General features: G+C 51.0%; 2 protein-coding genes across 5 annotated transcripts; one reads left to right on the forward strand and one right to left on the reverse strand.

The window, feature by feature from the left end:
* Positions 1-885: 885 nt before the first annotated feature.
* On the forward strand, positions 886-10,605 carry ZNF771 (zinc finger protein 771). 4 transcript variants are annotated; one of them, XM_030300870.1, is made up of 3 exons: positions 886-1,360; positions 2,010-2,172; positions 9,546-10,605. In XM_030300870.1, the coding sequence occupies exons 2-3, from the start codon at positions 2,032-2,034 to the stop codon at positions 10,356-10,358; spliced, it is 954 nt and encodes a 317-aa protein (XP_030156730.1). In that variant the 5' UTR covers positions 886-1,360; positions 2,010-2,031; the 3' UTR covers positions 10,359-10,605. The 4 variants fall into 4 exon arrangements, with proteins under 4 accessions (XP_030156730.1, XP_030156729.1, XP_030156727.1 ...); XM_030300869.1 differs by having other exon boundaries at positions 887-1,360; positions 2,023-2,172; XM_030300867.1 differs by lacking the exon at positions 886-1,360 and adding an exon at positions 1,380-1,659.
* A 1,872-nt stretch (positions 10,606-12,477) lies between these two features.
* Positions 12,478-15,959, reverse strand: DCTPP1 (dCTP pyrophosphatase 1). Its single transcript, XM_030301542.1, has 3 exons — positions 15,808-15,959; positions 15,043-15,153; positions 12,478-12,975 (listed from the first exon to the last, which is right to left on the reverse strand). Exons 1-3 carry the CDS (start codon positions 15,906-15,908, stop codon positions 12,675-12,677), a joined length of 513 nt encoding a protein of 170 aa, XP_030157402.1. The 5' UTR covers positions 15,909-15,959; the 3' UTR covers positions 12,478-12,674.
* Positions 15,960-16,386: the final 427 nt, after the last annotated feature.

Below are 16,386 nucleotides of genomic sequence, written 5' to 3' on the forward strand. Positions count from 1 at the left end.
AAAGCTCCATAGCAGCCAAGATTTTTGTCCGTTTTGTTCACTACTGCATCTCCAATACCCAGAATGGTGCCAGGCATGTAATAGAGCCCAAGAAATACTTGATAAGAGAATGAACACAACCAAAGTGGGTCTTGGTGATCTTGAGTGTGAGTATCCAGGCACACTTTCTCTGAGGAAGAACAAAAGTTTACCAGATGTAATCCCAACTTCCAAATTATGCCCTGGCCTCTGAAGACTGAGACTCAGGTTTGAGTCCTAGCTCTGCCACCAGCTTCCCCATGTAACTTCATTTCTGAAAGATAATTTGGTGAAATCGAAAGGACGTGAGCTTTGGAATCTGGTACTTACCAGCTATGTGACTTTGAGTAAATCATTTAAGCTCTCTAAGCTTTTGTTCTTTCGTTTGTCAGAGGGAGACATTATTATTGATTCCCACCGGACTGATATATAGAGACATAAGGATTATAAGCAATTACTGAATGTTAGTTCTCTTTTCTTTCCTTTCTGAATCTTAGTTCCCCCGTTCGTAGAATGGGAGAATTAAGTATCTTTTTCAGAAGTGGGAAATACAGCTCTTCATACAAAATATCTTAGTTTTTAAAATTTTTATTTATTTTTGTATGTAGGCTTCACACCCAGCAGAGAGCTTGAATCGAGACCTTGAGAAGCTGAGATCAAGAGTCGGAGGCCTAACCAACTGAGCCACCCAGGTGCCCCCATAAAATACCTCAATTCTTAAATGTGGCAAATTAAAATGTGTAAAAGACCTGTATTTTTTAAAACTAATTTTTTTTTTTTTTAAAAAAGTAAAAACACCCTGAGAGTCAAACAAGATACTTCTGTGGACTGGGTTTGACCCGTGGGACTACTAATTTCCCACTTAGGCTATTACTTGTCAGGGACGCTATGCGAATTCTTACTGTATAACTTACTGTATAAAATCGGTTTTATCTCCCTCAAGTTCTGATAGCTGATCTGTAAAATGGACCCACCTTTGTGCAGATCAAAGATCATGTGTGTAAAACACTTAGCATAATGCTGGCGCATAGTAGGCACGCCACACCCTAAGTGGCTGCGGTAGCTTGGGTGGCTGTTGATTTGCGAAGTACATATTCAAGGGGCAAGACATCCCAGACACCAGGAGACTGGGAGGGCGACGCCGGGAAAGGAGAAAAAATAGGAGAGGAGGAAAAAAGAGGGAAGGGAAGAGGTGAGCAGGCAACCGGGTCCGCCCTCCAGGCGGGGCGCCAGCGAGAGGCCCAGGCCGGGGCGGGAGCGCACGTGGCCTATTTTGGGCGGAGCAGACGCGCTTGGCCGCAGCGGAGATCTCCGAGGCGGCCACAGGAGACGATCCTTGAAGGTAGGTAACAACTGGACTGCGAAGACCTTGGACGCCGGGATGGGGTGGCCGGGGATTCCTGGGAGTTGGGGTACAGCGGAGGACGCCAGATCTGGGCTCGCCACCCTCCCGGGGCAGTTCTGGCCGGACGCCTGGGTCCTCTGGGCCCCTCCTCCTCGTGGGCGGGGTTAGGTGACCTGACCAATGACTGGCCGTCTGCGAGGCCCCGCCCCACCCCGCCCCCGGAGCCGCGGCCTCGCAGAGTGCCCAACCGCCCGGCGCCCTGGCCAGGGGCTGTGCGAGCGCCGAATCTGCGGCTGGTGAGTGCGCACCCCACCGGGGTCTCCGCCCCGATCCCGCCCCCAGACCATGCCCTAGAGCTCAGGGCCTCTGGCCCAGACGCGGGGGAGTGACTCAGCGTGGGGAGGGTGCCGACTTGCTGGGGCTGGAGATTCGTACTGCACAGGGCCTTGAATGCCGGGATGAGTGGGGAGAACGAGTGTCTTCGGAGCTGGTCCTGGGGCGTGGGGCTGGGCTGGGCTGGGTGGAGGGAAGAGGGCAGACCCAGAGACCAGGGCAGAGCGGGAGAAGCCCAGGCTTCACCGACTTGCTGGGGTCAGGGCCACGGGGCGGGGTGGGAGTGGGTGCAAGTCCTGAGCTTTTGACCCAGCCCCTCACCCCAGAACACCAAGATGCCTGGTGAACAGCAGACAGAGGAGGAGGAAGAGGAAGAGATGCAAGAGGAGATGGTGCTGCTGGTGAAGGGTGAGGAAGATGAGGGTGAGGAGAAATATGAGGTGGTGAAACTCAAGATCCCCATGGACAACAAGGAGGTACGTGTCCCACACCAGGGGGCCTGGTTTCTCTTACGTCTGGTCGGGTCCAGCCACCCTCAGACAAACCATCAATCCAGCCTAAACTTTTCTCTGCATCTTAGACCTAGAATCTCAAGTTGGTGGCCCATCCTTCTGCTCTATTGCCCATGCTGCCATCATACAGATGTCACACTTGCTCTGCCAGGCTTTGTGCTGGGTGCTGGACAGGGAATGCTCTCCTTGGTTCCCCCGGTTCCCCGTGGAGCTCGAGGACAAGCGGGATTAAACTGACAAGTAACCACACAGCTACAATCCCGTGTGATGGGTGCAGGCACAGGAGGTGTGGAAGTCCAGAGCTGGGAAATTAATGCACACTTAGGGGTGAGGAGGGGGTGGTTAGGTAGGCAACAGCATTAGGAACACCTTACTCTTAGTAGCATTTGCTATGCACCAGACACTGTTCTAAGTACCGCAAATCTGTACTGTAGTTAGGATTTGTTCCATTTCACAGGTGAGGAAACTGAGGCCCAGGAAACTGGACGGTTTGGTGACTGGCCCAAGGTCTCAAAGTTAGGAAAGGGATGGCTTAGCTGAGGCCAATGGGGGTCTGAGATTTAAAAGGAATGGCCCCCTTACGTGGCCCAGGGGAGTGGGTGGGGCACTGGGAGAAGGGAAGGCACTGGGAGAAGTAGTTCAATCAGGCTGTAGCATGGATGAGAGTAGGGTGGCTGGCAGCCTGGGGCGGGGGAACCTCTGGTTTTACCCTGAGGGTTTTGAAGGTTTAAAGAAAGGAATTTTAAGGAGATCTCAATATGGGTTAGATTTCCCCACTGGAGATCCTAACTGCCACCAGGTATATATTTCCACTTCCAGAACCCTAGAACTCTCACCCCAAGCCAGAGGAGCCCTGAGTCCAACTGGAGGGCTCCTGTTGGGCGGGGTTTCTGGGCCCAGGCTCCCTCTCATTTCGTTCGGCTAGGGGCCAGTTCTCTGGGAAAGACAGTTCTGCTGCCCCCTAGTGGGTGTGGTGGGCCTTAGGGGGCGGGGGCTGGCTGCTTTGGCAACTGCTTCCAGTCAAAATAACTGTTTAGTTCCGTTTTCCTCAGGCCTCCTTTGGCCTGTCATCCTAGTTCAGCCTGTGTCTTCTGGCTCTGTGGATCCCCTCATCTCCACCTTTGGCCTATAATTTAAGACCCCAGACTCCAGGGCTTGGTGTAGACTTCCAACTCTATCACTTTCCAGCTGTGTGACCTTGGGCAAGCTTCTTAACCTCTTTGTGGCTCAGTTTCCTCATTTGTAAAAGGGAGATCATAACAGCACTCACTTCCTGAGGTTGTGGGGACTAAGTGAGTTAATACATGTAAAGAGTCAGAACTGTGGTGCATAATAAACACAACGTAAGTATATGCTGCTGACATTCATTCTTCTCCCTGGGGTTCAGGACCGGACACTAGGTAATCCTTTTGGAGATGTTTCAAGTCCTTTCTATCAAAGAACTTTGTGGGCTGAAACCTGGGGCTGGGGCAGACAGAGAAGCCAACGGAGGCCTAGACAGAGGACGGAGAGCAGACAACTCAAGGCAATGGGGAAGGCTTCAGGGAGATGACTTGGTCCTTCAAGACTTGGTGATTGGTAAATGGAGGAGGAGAAAGGCCTCCCAGAAGGAAATAGCAAATCCAAAGGTTCAGAGGAGACGAGGCCAGAGAAGTAAGCGGAGCCAAAGTGTAAAAGGCATTGGAAGCCAACATAGAAATTTAGACATAGTCTCAAATCGGAGGAGGGACATGAGTGATTTTCTCTTTAGAAGAAACACTGGCTGCTGTGGGGTAGGTACCAAGCCAGGTAAGGCTGGTAGCCTAGTCTCAGGTTTTGACAGCAATGGGGAAAAGAGGGAGAGAAGGGGACATTTGTGAATCCTGATTGGACTGGCTGGAGGTAAGGATGAGGATATGGGGAGTGGGCATGTCTAGTCGTCAAAGGTATGTAGGGCTAGACTCTAAATGGTGTCATGTAGCAGTGAAAAGCATTGGTTCCAATCCTAACTGCCAGTCACCAGCTTTGCCTTGGCTTTCTCGTCTGTATAGAGGAGTCATGAGAGTTAAAATCCTTGACTGCCCACCTGAAAGGTATCATCTGGGTTACTGGATTTGGGGGGGTGGCGGGGGTTGGGATTGAGGATGACACACAGACATCCCGCGAACTGTGCCCGCAGCATAGCTCATTAACTTGCTGTGTGGTCTCCCTGAGTCTCAGTTTCTATGAAAGAGTGACCTCAAATCTCTTCCCAGTGCTAACATTCTGTGACTCTTAGCTATCACCCAGGCTCATGGCCAGTCATTGTCCAAAATAGGCCTTAATTATGCTGCACTCAGGGCCTGGAGTATCCTGTCACTGCCCATCAAAATCCAATCTATCTTTAATGAATAGAAAAGATTTTCTCAGAGGGCTCTATGCACATCCAATCCTCTCTCTCTTTGCTTAAACCCTTGAGTGGTTTTCTGTTTCCTTCAGGATAAAGTCTCAGCTCCCTAAGCCTGGCATTCAGAGCTCCTCACCATCTGACCTCATGTCCTGGCTTATCTCTAATCACTCAGCTCCTATCCCAAGCCCTGACTTCAAACACACCTGACCCTTTCTCATCTCTAAGACTTTGCCCATATGGTCTGTCAGCCTGTAAACCCCTCTTCACCTTTTCTACCTGTTTTCTTCGGGAGCTGCTCTTGTCTCTTCTAGATCAGATTTCTTAACTTTTAACATGCATACAAATCACCTGGTGATCTTGTTAAAATGGAGATTTTGATTCTGCAGGTCTGGGGTGGGACTTGAGAGTCTGCATTTCCTTCTTTCTTGTTCTTTTTTTTTTTTTTAATATATTGTTTTTTAACGTTTATTCACTTTTGAGAGAGAGAGAGACAGAGACAGAGTGAGAGCCGGCCAAGGGCAGAGAGAGGGGGTCACAGAATCCAAAGCAGGCTCCAGACTCTGAGCTGTCAGCCCAAAGCCTGATGTGGGGCTCGAACCCAGGAACTGTGAGATCATGACCTGAGCTGAAGTCAGACACCCAACTGACTGAGCCACCCAGGCACCCCATCTTTTTTTTTTTTTTTTTTTTACTCTTTATTTTCCAGAAAGAGACAGACAGAGCATGAGTGGGGGAGGGGCAGAAAGGGAGACACAGAATCCGAAGCAGGCTCCAGGTTCTGAGCTGTCAGCAGAGCCCGACGCAGGGCTCAAACTCAGGATATGTAAGATCATGACCTGAGCCAAAGTCGGGCGCTTAACCACCGAGCCACCCAGGGGCCCCAAGATTCTGCATTTCTAACAAATTCCTAGTGATGCTGATGTTGATCTGTGGACCACAGTTCCTGTAGCTAGGAGCAAGAGGATAGGGTCTTATTTTATACTTTGTACCAAAAAGAGGGGAGATTCTGATTGCTAAAAGTCCAGGGGAGGGAGACAAGCTGTGCAGATGATCTCAAACTTGTCAGTGAGATAGAATGGGATCATGGCAGAGAAGAGGTATTTTGGATGATGACAGACTTTCAGTTCAAATCCTGGCTCTGCCATTGATTAGCCGTGTGGCCTCGGGTAATCACTTTACTGCCGAGTCTTATTTCCTTACTCAGAAACGGAGCAGATGATACCTAACCCAAAAGGTTGTGAGAGTTTAAAATGAGAACATGGATGAAAAGCACTTAGCACAGTTCCTGGCACATAGTGAACGCTCAGTGAATGGTAGTAGTTGTTGTTGTTGTTGTTGTTGTTCTTGTTGTTGTTGTTAATTAGGAAAGTAAAGGCTGAGGAGAATATGAATTTTAAAAAGTGATTAAAAAAAATACTTAAGCAAGGGGGCGCCTGGTGGCTCCGTCAGTTAAGCATCTGACCTCGGCTCGGGTCATGATCTCGCGGCTTGTGGGTTCGAGCCCCACATCGGGTTCTCGGAGCCTGGAGCCTGCTTCGGGTTCTGCGTCTCCCTCTCTTTCTCTGCCCCTCCCCTGCTCACACTCTGTCTGTCTCTCTCTCAAAAAATAAACATATTAAAAGTTTAAAAAAAAATACTTAAGCAGGAAGACAAAAATCACAAACTTCAGCTACCTGGATTTTCATATTATTATATTTGTCTCCTCATAATACCCTCTTGTTAGAGTGCAAATGCCATTCTAATGTCTAAGTCTACTAGTTGCAGAATTAAAGGCATGGAAGGACCTTTAATGATCCCCTAGTCTGGTACTAGCCAAGCCTCAGTGACCTGTGTGTCGCTCACCTGTTGTGCTCATTTATGTACTCTTTTCTTCCGATAGATTCACATCATTTTGTTAAATAAATCTGCCTTCATCTAACAATCATCTAAACAATAATGCTGATGGAATTGTGGATTTCATGTGATCTACTGTTTTTCTAATGTCCATGAAAATAAATACACAATGGTTATAAGATAGTTTCCCTACATAACACCTAGAGTACTCTTGCATGTACGGGGTGTGCATGCCTCAGGTTGGGAAATTTTTATCTCACCTAGCCTATCCCGCCTTCCTTGGGACACTGAGGCAGGGGAAGGAAGTGACTTGCTTGGGGTCTTAATGAGCTAGACCCTACCTGTCTTACCAAGATTCTTCCTGGAGGGCTCCTGGCTGGCTCTGTCAGTACAGCATGTGACTCTTGATCTCAGGGTCATGAGTTTGAGGCCCCCGTTGCATGTAGAGATTACTTAAAAAAAAGAAAAGAAAAAAAATTCTTTCTGGGGCCCTGAGTCCTTAAGCTGGCGATACTAAGGTTACTCACGTGAAGATTTCCTTTCACCTGAGTCAGTGAGCCCAGCATAAGAAAGCCCTCAGGCTGGTCAGTCATCTTATAGAAGGGTGCCAAAGAAAAAATGGGCCCCAAAAATGTAAATATAATGAGAAAAATTCTCTCCACAATGGCCGACATGTTTAAACAAACACAACAGATGTCAAAACCAGGGCAAGACTGGAAAGTATGACCTTGAATTCAGACTGTGCCAAATCTGCTGTGCGGAGTTTCTTGATTTAAAGTATCAAGTTGTATTTTAACCTCGAATCCCTCTTGGAGAGCACCAGAGGCTTGGAGTCCAGCCTCTGTCACGTCTTGGCTGTTCTAGTACAGGGAAGCAATGTAGCCTACTGGTTAAGGGCGAGTGCTCTACAGTCAGTCCTGACTCCCTCTGGCTTTGTGAATCTGATCTCAATGAGCCTCTGTTTTCTCAACTATCAAAAGATAACACCCAATTCAAGGGGATGACAGGAAGACTTAATACAATAATGTACATAAAGTAGCACTGTCAAAGCCTTAACTATATCGTTATCACTGTTATCATTATATGTACGTTTAAACCAGAATTCCCATGGCTGATCATTAATTTCCCAAACTGCCTTGTTTTCCAGTTTCTGAGTTGGTTACAGAAAAGCCACTGACTATTTACAAAGGATATTGAAGGACCTGAAGTTGCTATCCTTGCACTTCAGAAAGAAAAGAGCCTCACTGTTCTTGTCACTCACCCTTTTAAGAGAGTTTCTTTATCTATAAAGTGAGAATAGTAGTAACTGCTTTGTGGAGATTGAATATGGGGAGCAGCTAACACTTTCTTGTCCTTAATATGTACCAGGTATTTCATTTGGTCATGAATTAATGTGCCCGTTTGGTTCATGGTAGGTGCTCAATACCACTTCTGCTGGGGTGAGCATTCTCTTTTCTTTTTCTTTTTTAACTTTTTTTAATGTTTTACTTATTTTTGAGACAGAGACAGAGCATGAGCAGGGGAGGGGCACAGAGAGAGGGAGACACAGAATCTGAAGCAGGCTCCAGGCTCCGAGCTGTCACCACAGGGCCCGACGTGGGGCTCAAACTCACAAGCCGCGAGATCATGACCTGACCTGAAGTCAGACGCTTAACCGACTGAGCCACCCAGGTGCCCCACATTCTCTTTTCTAAGGAGGGAATATTGTGCCCCCAGTGTTCCCCTTCACTCCGCTGTTAGTAAAAAGTTTTCTCTTCACCTGCCTCTTACAAAGCATTTCTTCTGATTTTATCTCTGGAGGCTCAGACCTCATGAATCTGGCTCATTTTCAAAACTTCCCATTTCAGGCCTTGCCTTCACAACTTAAAAAATGATAGGTGCTTGCTCTGAGAAGTTTATTAAAGAGCCTGGACTTGGTCCTGGCCTGGCTTCTAAGACACCATACCATGCCTTCCTGGCTCTCCTGCCTCACTGACTGCTCCCGTTCAGCCTTCTTTGCTAGCTGATCACCTTGCTGCCCCAGGTTCTCTCTCCCCATTCCTGGGGTGATCTCATCCAGACTCAGCTTTAAAAACCATCTATAGGCCGCCGGCTTCCCAATTAACATCTCCAAGCATAGGCTTCTTTCTTGAGCTCCAGATGTGTCAAGGAGAACCGCAGATATGCTCCAGAACAGATTTCACCTACCGCCTTGCTCCTACCGCCCTCATCTCTGTAGATGGCCACCCCACTTTTGCAGTGGCCAAACTCAAAATCTGGGCGGAGTCATTTTGACCCCTCTTTTTCATTATACTTCAGAGCCAATCTATTGTCAAATCTGTGGTCTTCAACTACACGATATACCCAGAAGCAGGCCACTTCCACTTTCCACCTGTCACCTGGGTGTGAGCCACCGTCTTCAGAGACGGCTGCAGTATAGTGGCCTCCTCTCTGGGCTCCTGCTTCTGCCCTCTCCCCTCCTTGCTTCTGTTCTCAACCCCAGCAACCTGAGTCTGATCTGTTCAGGTCCCTGCTCCCAATCATCTGACATCTCCTCTTTTGGTTCCCCATCTCATTCATATCACTTGACCCTAAGCTGAGAGAGTCCCAGCAAGACCATCCCATTCATCACTCTCCCCCTCAAGCATTCTGCCCTAGGCACTTTTTCTTGCCCTTCGTGGAACTCAACAGGCAGACCCCCTGCAGGGCCTTGCTTCCTTGTGTAGCCTGTTCTCTCACCTTCTTTAGGTCCCTCTGCTCACGTTTTATCAGTAAGGTTTCTTAACAATCCTATTTAAATGAAGCCTCCCCCTCCCTGCCCCAATGCCAGCAACTTCTTATCTATTCTCCCTGTAGCGGGACTTTTTAAATTTTAATGTTGAATCCCCAGTGCCTAAACATAGTCCGGCATATCTTGCGCACTCAATAAATATTTGTCGAATTAATAACAAAGAGCTTGAGTATCACTAGGCCTTGTGATACGTGCGTTAACATACTGTCTCATTTAAAGCGCACAACCGTCCCGAGGCGGGCACCGTTGCTTTTTCAGTTTTACAACGGGGAACTGAAAGGCTGCGGCTTGCGGAGACCCGGGTCTCCGGCTCCCGCCGCCCGCAGTCAGGGCTGACGTCTCCCCCCCCCCCCCTTCTCCCCGCAGGTCCCGAGCGAGGCGCCAGCGCCGTCGGCCGACCCGGCGCGCCCACACGCGTGCCCGGACTGCGGCCGCGCCTTCGCGCGCCGCTCCACGCTGGCGAAGCACGCACGCACGCACACGGGCGAGCGGCCCTTCGCGTGCACCGAGTGCGGCCGGCGCTTCTCACAGAAGTCGGCACTGACCAAACACGGCCGCACGCACACGGGCGAGCGGCCCTACGAGTGCCCCGAGTGCGACAAGCGCTTCTCGGCCGCCTCGAACCTGCGGCAGCATCGGCGGCGCCACACCGGCGAGAAGCCGTACGCATGCGCGCACTGCGGACGCCGCTTCGCGCAGAGCTCCAACTACGCACAGCACCTGCGCGTGCACACGGGCGAGAAGCCGTACGCGTGCCCGGACTGCGGACGCGCCTTCGGCGGCAGCTCGTGCCTGGCGCGCCACCGACGCACGCACACGGGCGAGAGGCCGTACGCCTGCGCCGACTGCGGCACGCGCTTCGCTCAGAGTTCGGCTCTGGCCAAGCACCGACGCGTGCACACCGGCGAGAAGCCGCACCGGTGCGCCGTCTGCGGCCGCCGCTTCGGCCACCGCTCCAACCTGGCGGAGCATGCGCGCACGCACACAGGGGAGCGGCCCTACCCGTGCGCCGAATGCGGCCGGCGCTTCCGCCTCAGCTCGCACTTCATCCGTCACCGTCGCGCGCACATGCGGCGTCGTCTCTATATCTGCGCTGGTTGCGGCCGGGACTTCAAGCTACCCCCTGGCGCCACGGCCGCCACTGCCACCGAGCGCTGCCCAGAGTGCGAGGGCAGCTGAGCCGCCGTTCTCGTCCCTGTGGGGCTGCTAGCGTCCGGCTGGGGGCAGGGACACGGTGGGACCCCTACCTGGGGCTGCATTACCCTGGATCTCTCCGCCCCACTGGGAAAGGGGTGGGACAGCAGGCCTGACTGCCTTGGAACTGGGAGGCCGGGAGAACGCCCTACTGCGATCCCAGGAACCAGTGCCCACTCCCTCTCACTACAACCCCTTGGCCCGTGTTAGTGAATAAAGTATTAAATCTTCACCCCACCCGTGCCTGTGAGTGAGGTGAGGGAGGGGAGGAGGAAAGTTGGGGTTTTCCCCAGGCTTGAGTGCTATGAATGAGTTACCATGGAGCCAAGTGAGGCTATAAGCCCAAAAGGATTTCTTGCACCGGTTTTACGTGGGGGGATTGGCCCTTGATTGTCCTCATGACTTCAGGTCTGGAAGGGTGCACAAATCCTGCACATTCTGATCAAACAGCCACTGCATTCGTTGGTGAGCAGGCATGAACTTCAGTCTAGGAGAGATCGGCTGATTTCATTTCTTAGCTTGGATGACGGGCAGAGTCAGAGATGAGGGCACAGGATGAGGAGCAGGGCAAGAATTGTGGTGACAATGGTTACACCCCAGTCTGGACATGTTGAGGGTGAAGTGAACGCAGAGGGGTCAGAGAGGTGATTGGAAATAGTAGTTTGGGGATATCAGGTCTGGAGTGGATGAGAGGGTACCCAAGAAGAGTTCGTGAAAGGGCAGCCACAGCTAGAAAGAAAACCGGAAGTTTCTCGTCTGGAAAATCTAGAGGGAAGTGTTTCATGGAGGGAGTAGTCAGCTCTCTTAGATGCTGTATTTGTAACTCCGGGAAAGTGGTGAGAAGAGGCGTGGGGGTGAAAGCCATCCTTGAGTGGGTTAGAGTATAAATAGGAGAATGAGGAAGCCCAGCGGATGGGTGTAGACAATCCATTTTAAGAGGCTTGGCTGTGAAAAGCGAGAGCGCAGTGGCTGGAGATTTGTTGGGGTTTTGTCAATAGGAAAGAGACTCGATGATGCTTTATATCTGCTAGTGGAAAGGAAGGGAAGTTGCTTACGTAGAGGAGATAGGAGAGAACTCACCATGGAGAGGGTATGTGATAAGAGATCAATCAGTAAGGATGAGAGTCCTGCTGTCACTGGTAGGGAGGAAAGGTGGGTTTGGGAACACAAAGCTGAAGCGGTTCCAATCTGGATTGTGTTTTACCTGGCAAGTAAGAGGTCACTGGTTAAAGGAGTGAGGTCATCAGTAAAAGGTATGCCTTATTTTGCTGATGTGGAAATGGCTCGTAGGGGCAGCAAAAATAGTTTAAACGTTGTTTTTTTTCCCCAGCATCACTCTGCACTGTGAGGGAGGCAGGCTGTGGGTATCCCAGAAAGGGAAGTGATGTGCCCGAGGTCACACAACGGGTAAATCATACACACCCAACACTATCTTTAGGTATACAAGTAGAAATTGGCCTTAGGAGGATGGGAGGAGGCAAGAGACCCTCTCCAAGAGGAGGGGGATCCCTGTGATGGGGGCCCACAAAGAGGGGCATTCGGCTCTCACAGGGCTGGGGTCCTGATGGACAGGGATGGGTGTTAGGCCCAGCTCCAACTTAACTGTTGACATTTCCTGCTCTGGGGGCCTGAAAATTCTGAGTTGAAAAAGCAAACAGGTAACTGCAGACTTGGAAAGTCCCTGCTATGTGCCAGGCACTGTCCTAAGCACTCTACTTAAAATAGCTTACTTAAACCTTACAGCCCAATGAGGTAGATCTCGTTATTTTCATTTTAGATGAGGAAACCAAGGTGCAGAAAGATGAAGTACTTTGATGAATGTCATCCAGCTCATAACTATCAAAGATGGCATCTGAACCCAGACAGCCTAGCTCCAGAATCTGGGCTCTTAACCAACTCTACATACAGCCTCCAATCCCCTTTAGATGCCCAGACGGGGTCAGGGAATTGCATGACATCAGTGATCTTGGTAGAAAGCAGATCTTTCTGCCCTATAGGTGGGAGGTACACTAAAGAAACATGGGAGCTGGGCTCAGAGACATCCCTGGTTCCCTTCTCCAGTACTTGCTGGGATAGAGCCTTCCCAGTTATTCCAGAAAGAATCTAGAAGTTGCTAACCAAAACTTTTATTGAGAGAGAAAATTCCAGGAGGCTGTCTTCTGGAGGTTCTGGGGCCTCAGGCCTTAGGAAGTAGGGCCCCTTGGCCCATGACCTATTAGGAAAGGACTAGAAAAAGTTCCGTGACCAGGCCACTCTGCTTCTCAGATGCCATGCCGAGTTGCAGGTCCTGTGCGCATGGTTCTAGGTTGAGGCCTGGCCTGTGGACTCACAGGCAAGGTCTGCAGGCCCCCCAGCTTGGTCTTCAGAGGTGGCCCCATGGGGTAAGTCTGTATACTTGAGGGCGGAGCCACGGGACAGATGTGCTGGGTAGCGCTGCCGGTTGATGTCCATCTTGGAGAGCACCGCTTGGGGCAGATCCACATGGCAGCGTGCTGCTAGTGCCACCAGGTAGATGAGGACATCACTAAGCTCCTCTTGAAGGGCTGCCCGTTCCCTGGGGGGCCAGGCTTGGGGGCCAGGCTCCTCATCAGGCTTCCACTGACTGGAGGCAGAACACACAGGCACAAACACAGATGCTAAGACCACAGACTCCGCCTCTCTTGGGAGCAGCCTAGTCCTTGCAGCAAGGAACGCCCACCTCTTAGGAAGTTCCTTCAAGGACAACTCAACCCACCTGTACCCTAGGCAGAGTCAGGGTGGGGAAGAGACCCCGACAGATGACTCATCCAGACCTGTGTGCCCCAACCCAAGCCAAGGAGTGGTCAAGAGAACATTTCACTTGCTAAGACCCAATTGTACTCTCTCCAGCCCTAGCCACTGCCACTCCAGACTAATTCTCAGACCTGCGAAAGCTTGCTAGCTCATCTTCTACTCTTGCTCAGTACCATCTTTTATAAGCAGAAATTACACTTTGTCCCTCCCCTGCTACAATTTCCTCCAACCGGGCTTAAAATAAAATCCAAACGCCTGACCATGCCCTTTAGATCCTGTATGAGCTGTCTCCTGCCTCTTCCAAAGTCATTATCCACCACTCTCCCTCCTGCCCCCCACCTAAAGCCACTCTGGCCCGTCCTGTCTGGCAAACCGGCCATACTGTCACAGGGCCTTTGCACTTACTGCCTCCTCTGCGTTAAATGCTCTTCTCCCTGCTCCCCCACCAGATCCTTCCTGTGGCTGGCTCCTTCCTGAGGTCTCAGCACAGACGTCATCTGCTCAGAAAAGCCTTCTCCTTGTTACTTTCTTTTTCATCACTTTGGGTTGTTTTCCCCATAGAACTTTATCACAATTCCTGGTCTTTTAAAATTAGTTTGCTTATTTATTGTTAGTCTCCTTGCACTCTGAAGACAGGAACCATGTCTATTTTTTTTTGTTGTTTATTAATCCCCAAGATTTTAAGTCATCTCTATATCCAACATTGGGCTTGAACTCACAACCCTGAGATCAAGAGTTGCATGCTCCACTGACTGAGGCACCCAGGCACCCCAGGAACCATGTCTATCTTGTTGAAGGCTATATCTCTTAATTCTAGAAGACCTAGCACATAGCTGATGCTCACAAAACCGCAATAAATGAATGGTTTGCCCTTATATCTCTGTGCTCTCGTTTCTCCATTCCCAAAGTTCAGGCCTTGATTTAGGCCTTCCCACCTCTTTGACGGATCTGTATCAGCCTCCTCACAGGTCTCCCCTGCCCTGATTCTCTTGGTGACCCAATCCACCCTGCAGACACAGTGATCGTTCTACCCTTCAAATCTGTCAGGTCTTCTGTTCAAACTCCATCACTTCCTAACTCCAACTTTGTCACTCTGGGTTCATACGCCACCTCTCTCTTCCACGGCCCGCCGCTCATTCTGTTATGTGTGAGGCACTCGGGACATACTAGACAACGAAACAGATACAAAATCCTGCTCTCTCTTGAAAAGCTTACCCTGGAGGAGTCTCAGGATCTTCCTGAATGGGGTGCCTGGGTGGTTCAGTCAGTTGAGCATCACTCTTGATTGGCTCAGGTCATGATCCAAGGGTCGTGGAATCAATCCCTGTGTCCAACTCTGCACTGAGCATGGAGCCTGCTTAAGACCCTCTCCCTCTCCCTCTCCCTCTCCTCCTCTGCCCCTCTCCCTCTCCTCCTCTGCCCCTCTCCCTCTCCTCCTCTGCCCCTCTCCCTCTCCTCCTCTGCCTCTCTCCCTCTCCTCCTCTGCCCCTCTCCCTCTCCCTCTCCCCCTCTGCCCCTCTCCCCTGCTTGAGCTCTCTTTAAAACAACAACAACAAAACAAAAAACTCCCTTAATTTAACTTACCCTTTCCCACTCACTACCTTGGGAAAGGATTCTTCGGTCTGGAAGGCCACAGGCAGGTCTCCTAAAGAATACTCTCCTTTCCACCCCAGAGGCAGAGGTCAAGGTAGGCTGTCACCATCCCTTCTTAAGACCTGGACCTGCCTTGCTGTTTCCACACCTTTCTTTCCCAGAAGAATGGATGCCCCAAGAGGGCAGGGACAGGTGAGTCATTTCTGTATCCCCAGACACAGCCTGGCATGGATATTTAATGATCAGATAAATGTTCCCCTCCCCCACAACACAGACTCTTCCAAAAAGACTTCCATCTACTCACAAGAGCTCTGCCAGCTCCCCCACTTCCCCCACCAAGGCCAGTAGGAGGTTCCGAGGCTGGTGGAACTGGCCCCAGTCTCGTTCAGCAGCAAATTCAGCATGGAGGCGGCGGCTGGAACAGAAGAAAGGAGTAGAAGCCCAGGACCCAGGGTTAGAGAATGTGGACGACCAGGCAGGTATCTCAGTGATACCTAGTGGGGGCATTAGTTCCGCACCTAATTCTTTGGATGGCCTTAAGCAAACCGTTTCTTCTCTATGGGACTTGGACTCCGCATCTCTAAAGTGGGTGCGCCCTACTCAGACCCTGAACTCTATCAAAACCTAACAATACTGTCTTTTCCATTATTCCACCTCTTGATGCTGCTTCCGCTGATTTTACAAAGTGCAGCTCCAGGAACATTTCCCCTAAGAAGCCCTCCTTGATTTCCTCTAGTAAAAAATAATGTCACCCACCTCTCAGCACTGCTTTTGCCCCCATCCTACCACCCACTCCTGGAGGGCAGGGGCCGGGCGGAAGCAGCACCGGAATAGCCATATTTCCCCAAGGCTGGTTCTAATATCACTCACCCGGCAGCACCATTTCCCCTGCCTCAGGTGTGCATCACTAAGCCCATTTCGCAGATAAGGAGGTTAACATGGCTCGCCCAGGACAGCCAGCCGATCTGGGCCCCCCAGCATAGCCTTCTTCCAGACCACGTGGAGTGACCCGTCCCAATAGGAGGGAAAAAGGGGGAGACCTCCCCAGGCTGGGGCAAGGACGGCTTACATGTCCTCAAGCGTGGGCTCCGGGCTGAAGCTGAAGGGGCCGGCAGCAGCAGTGCCGTCTCCCCCCGTGTCCCCACGCGCGACCCCATTTGGCCGAGACATGCCACCCACCACACAGCAGCCGGGATGCGCTGGAAAACACCGCGCCAAGCTCAGAACCTGCCTCCAGGACCCCCGACCAATCACAGGCGTTCACGACTACTTCCCGGGGCGGAGCCACGGGAAAGACCAATTACTTGTGTGGAATTTACACTCGCCTCTTGCCCCAGTCCCTAGATTCCTGCGAGTTGGCCTGGCATCTTAAAGGTATAGGGACCAGATTTGCCCGGGAAGAGACAACGGTCAGAAGGCGAGGAGAGCGCAGGCGCGTCATTTCTCTCGTGGGCGCCAGATGGCGCCAAAGAGAAAGGATGGGGCCGAGGTGAGGCTGGGACGCCCAGGGGAAAACCCCAGAAATGGAGAGTTTAAACAAGAAAGGGAAATTTATTATAAGGATACAAGAATGTCACCAGGATACAGGAACTAGGTAGGGTAGCCGTTCTAAGCATTTTACATATTTAATCTTCATAACAACCTTATA

This window comes from Lynx canadensis, chromosome E3, assembly GCF_007474595.2.
Source record: "Lynx canadensis isolate LIC74 chromosome E3, mLynCan4.pri.v2, whole genome shotgun sequence".
NCBI classification, from domain to species: Eukaryota; Metazoa; Chordata; class Mammalia; order Carnivora; family Felidae; genus Lynx; species Lynx canadensis.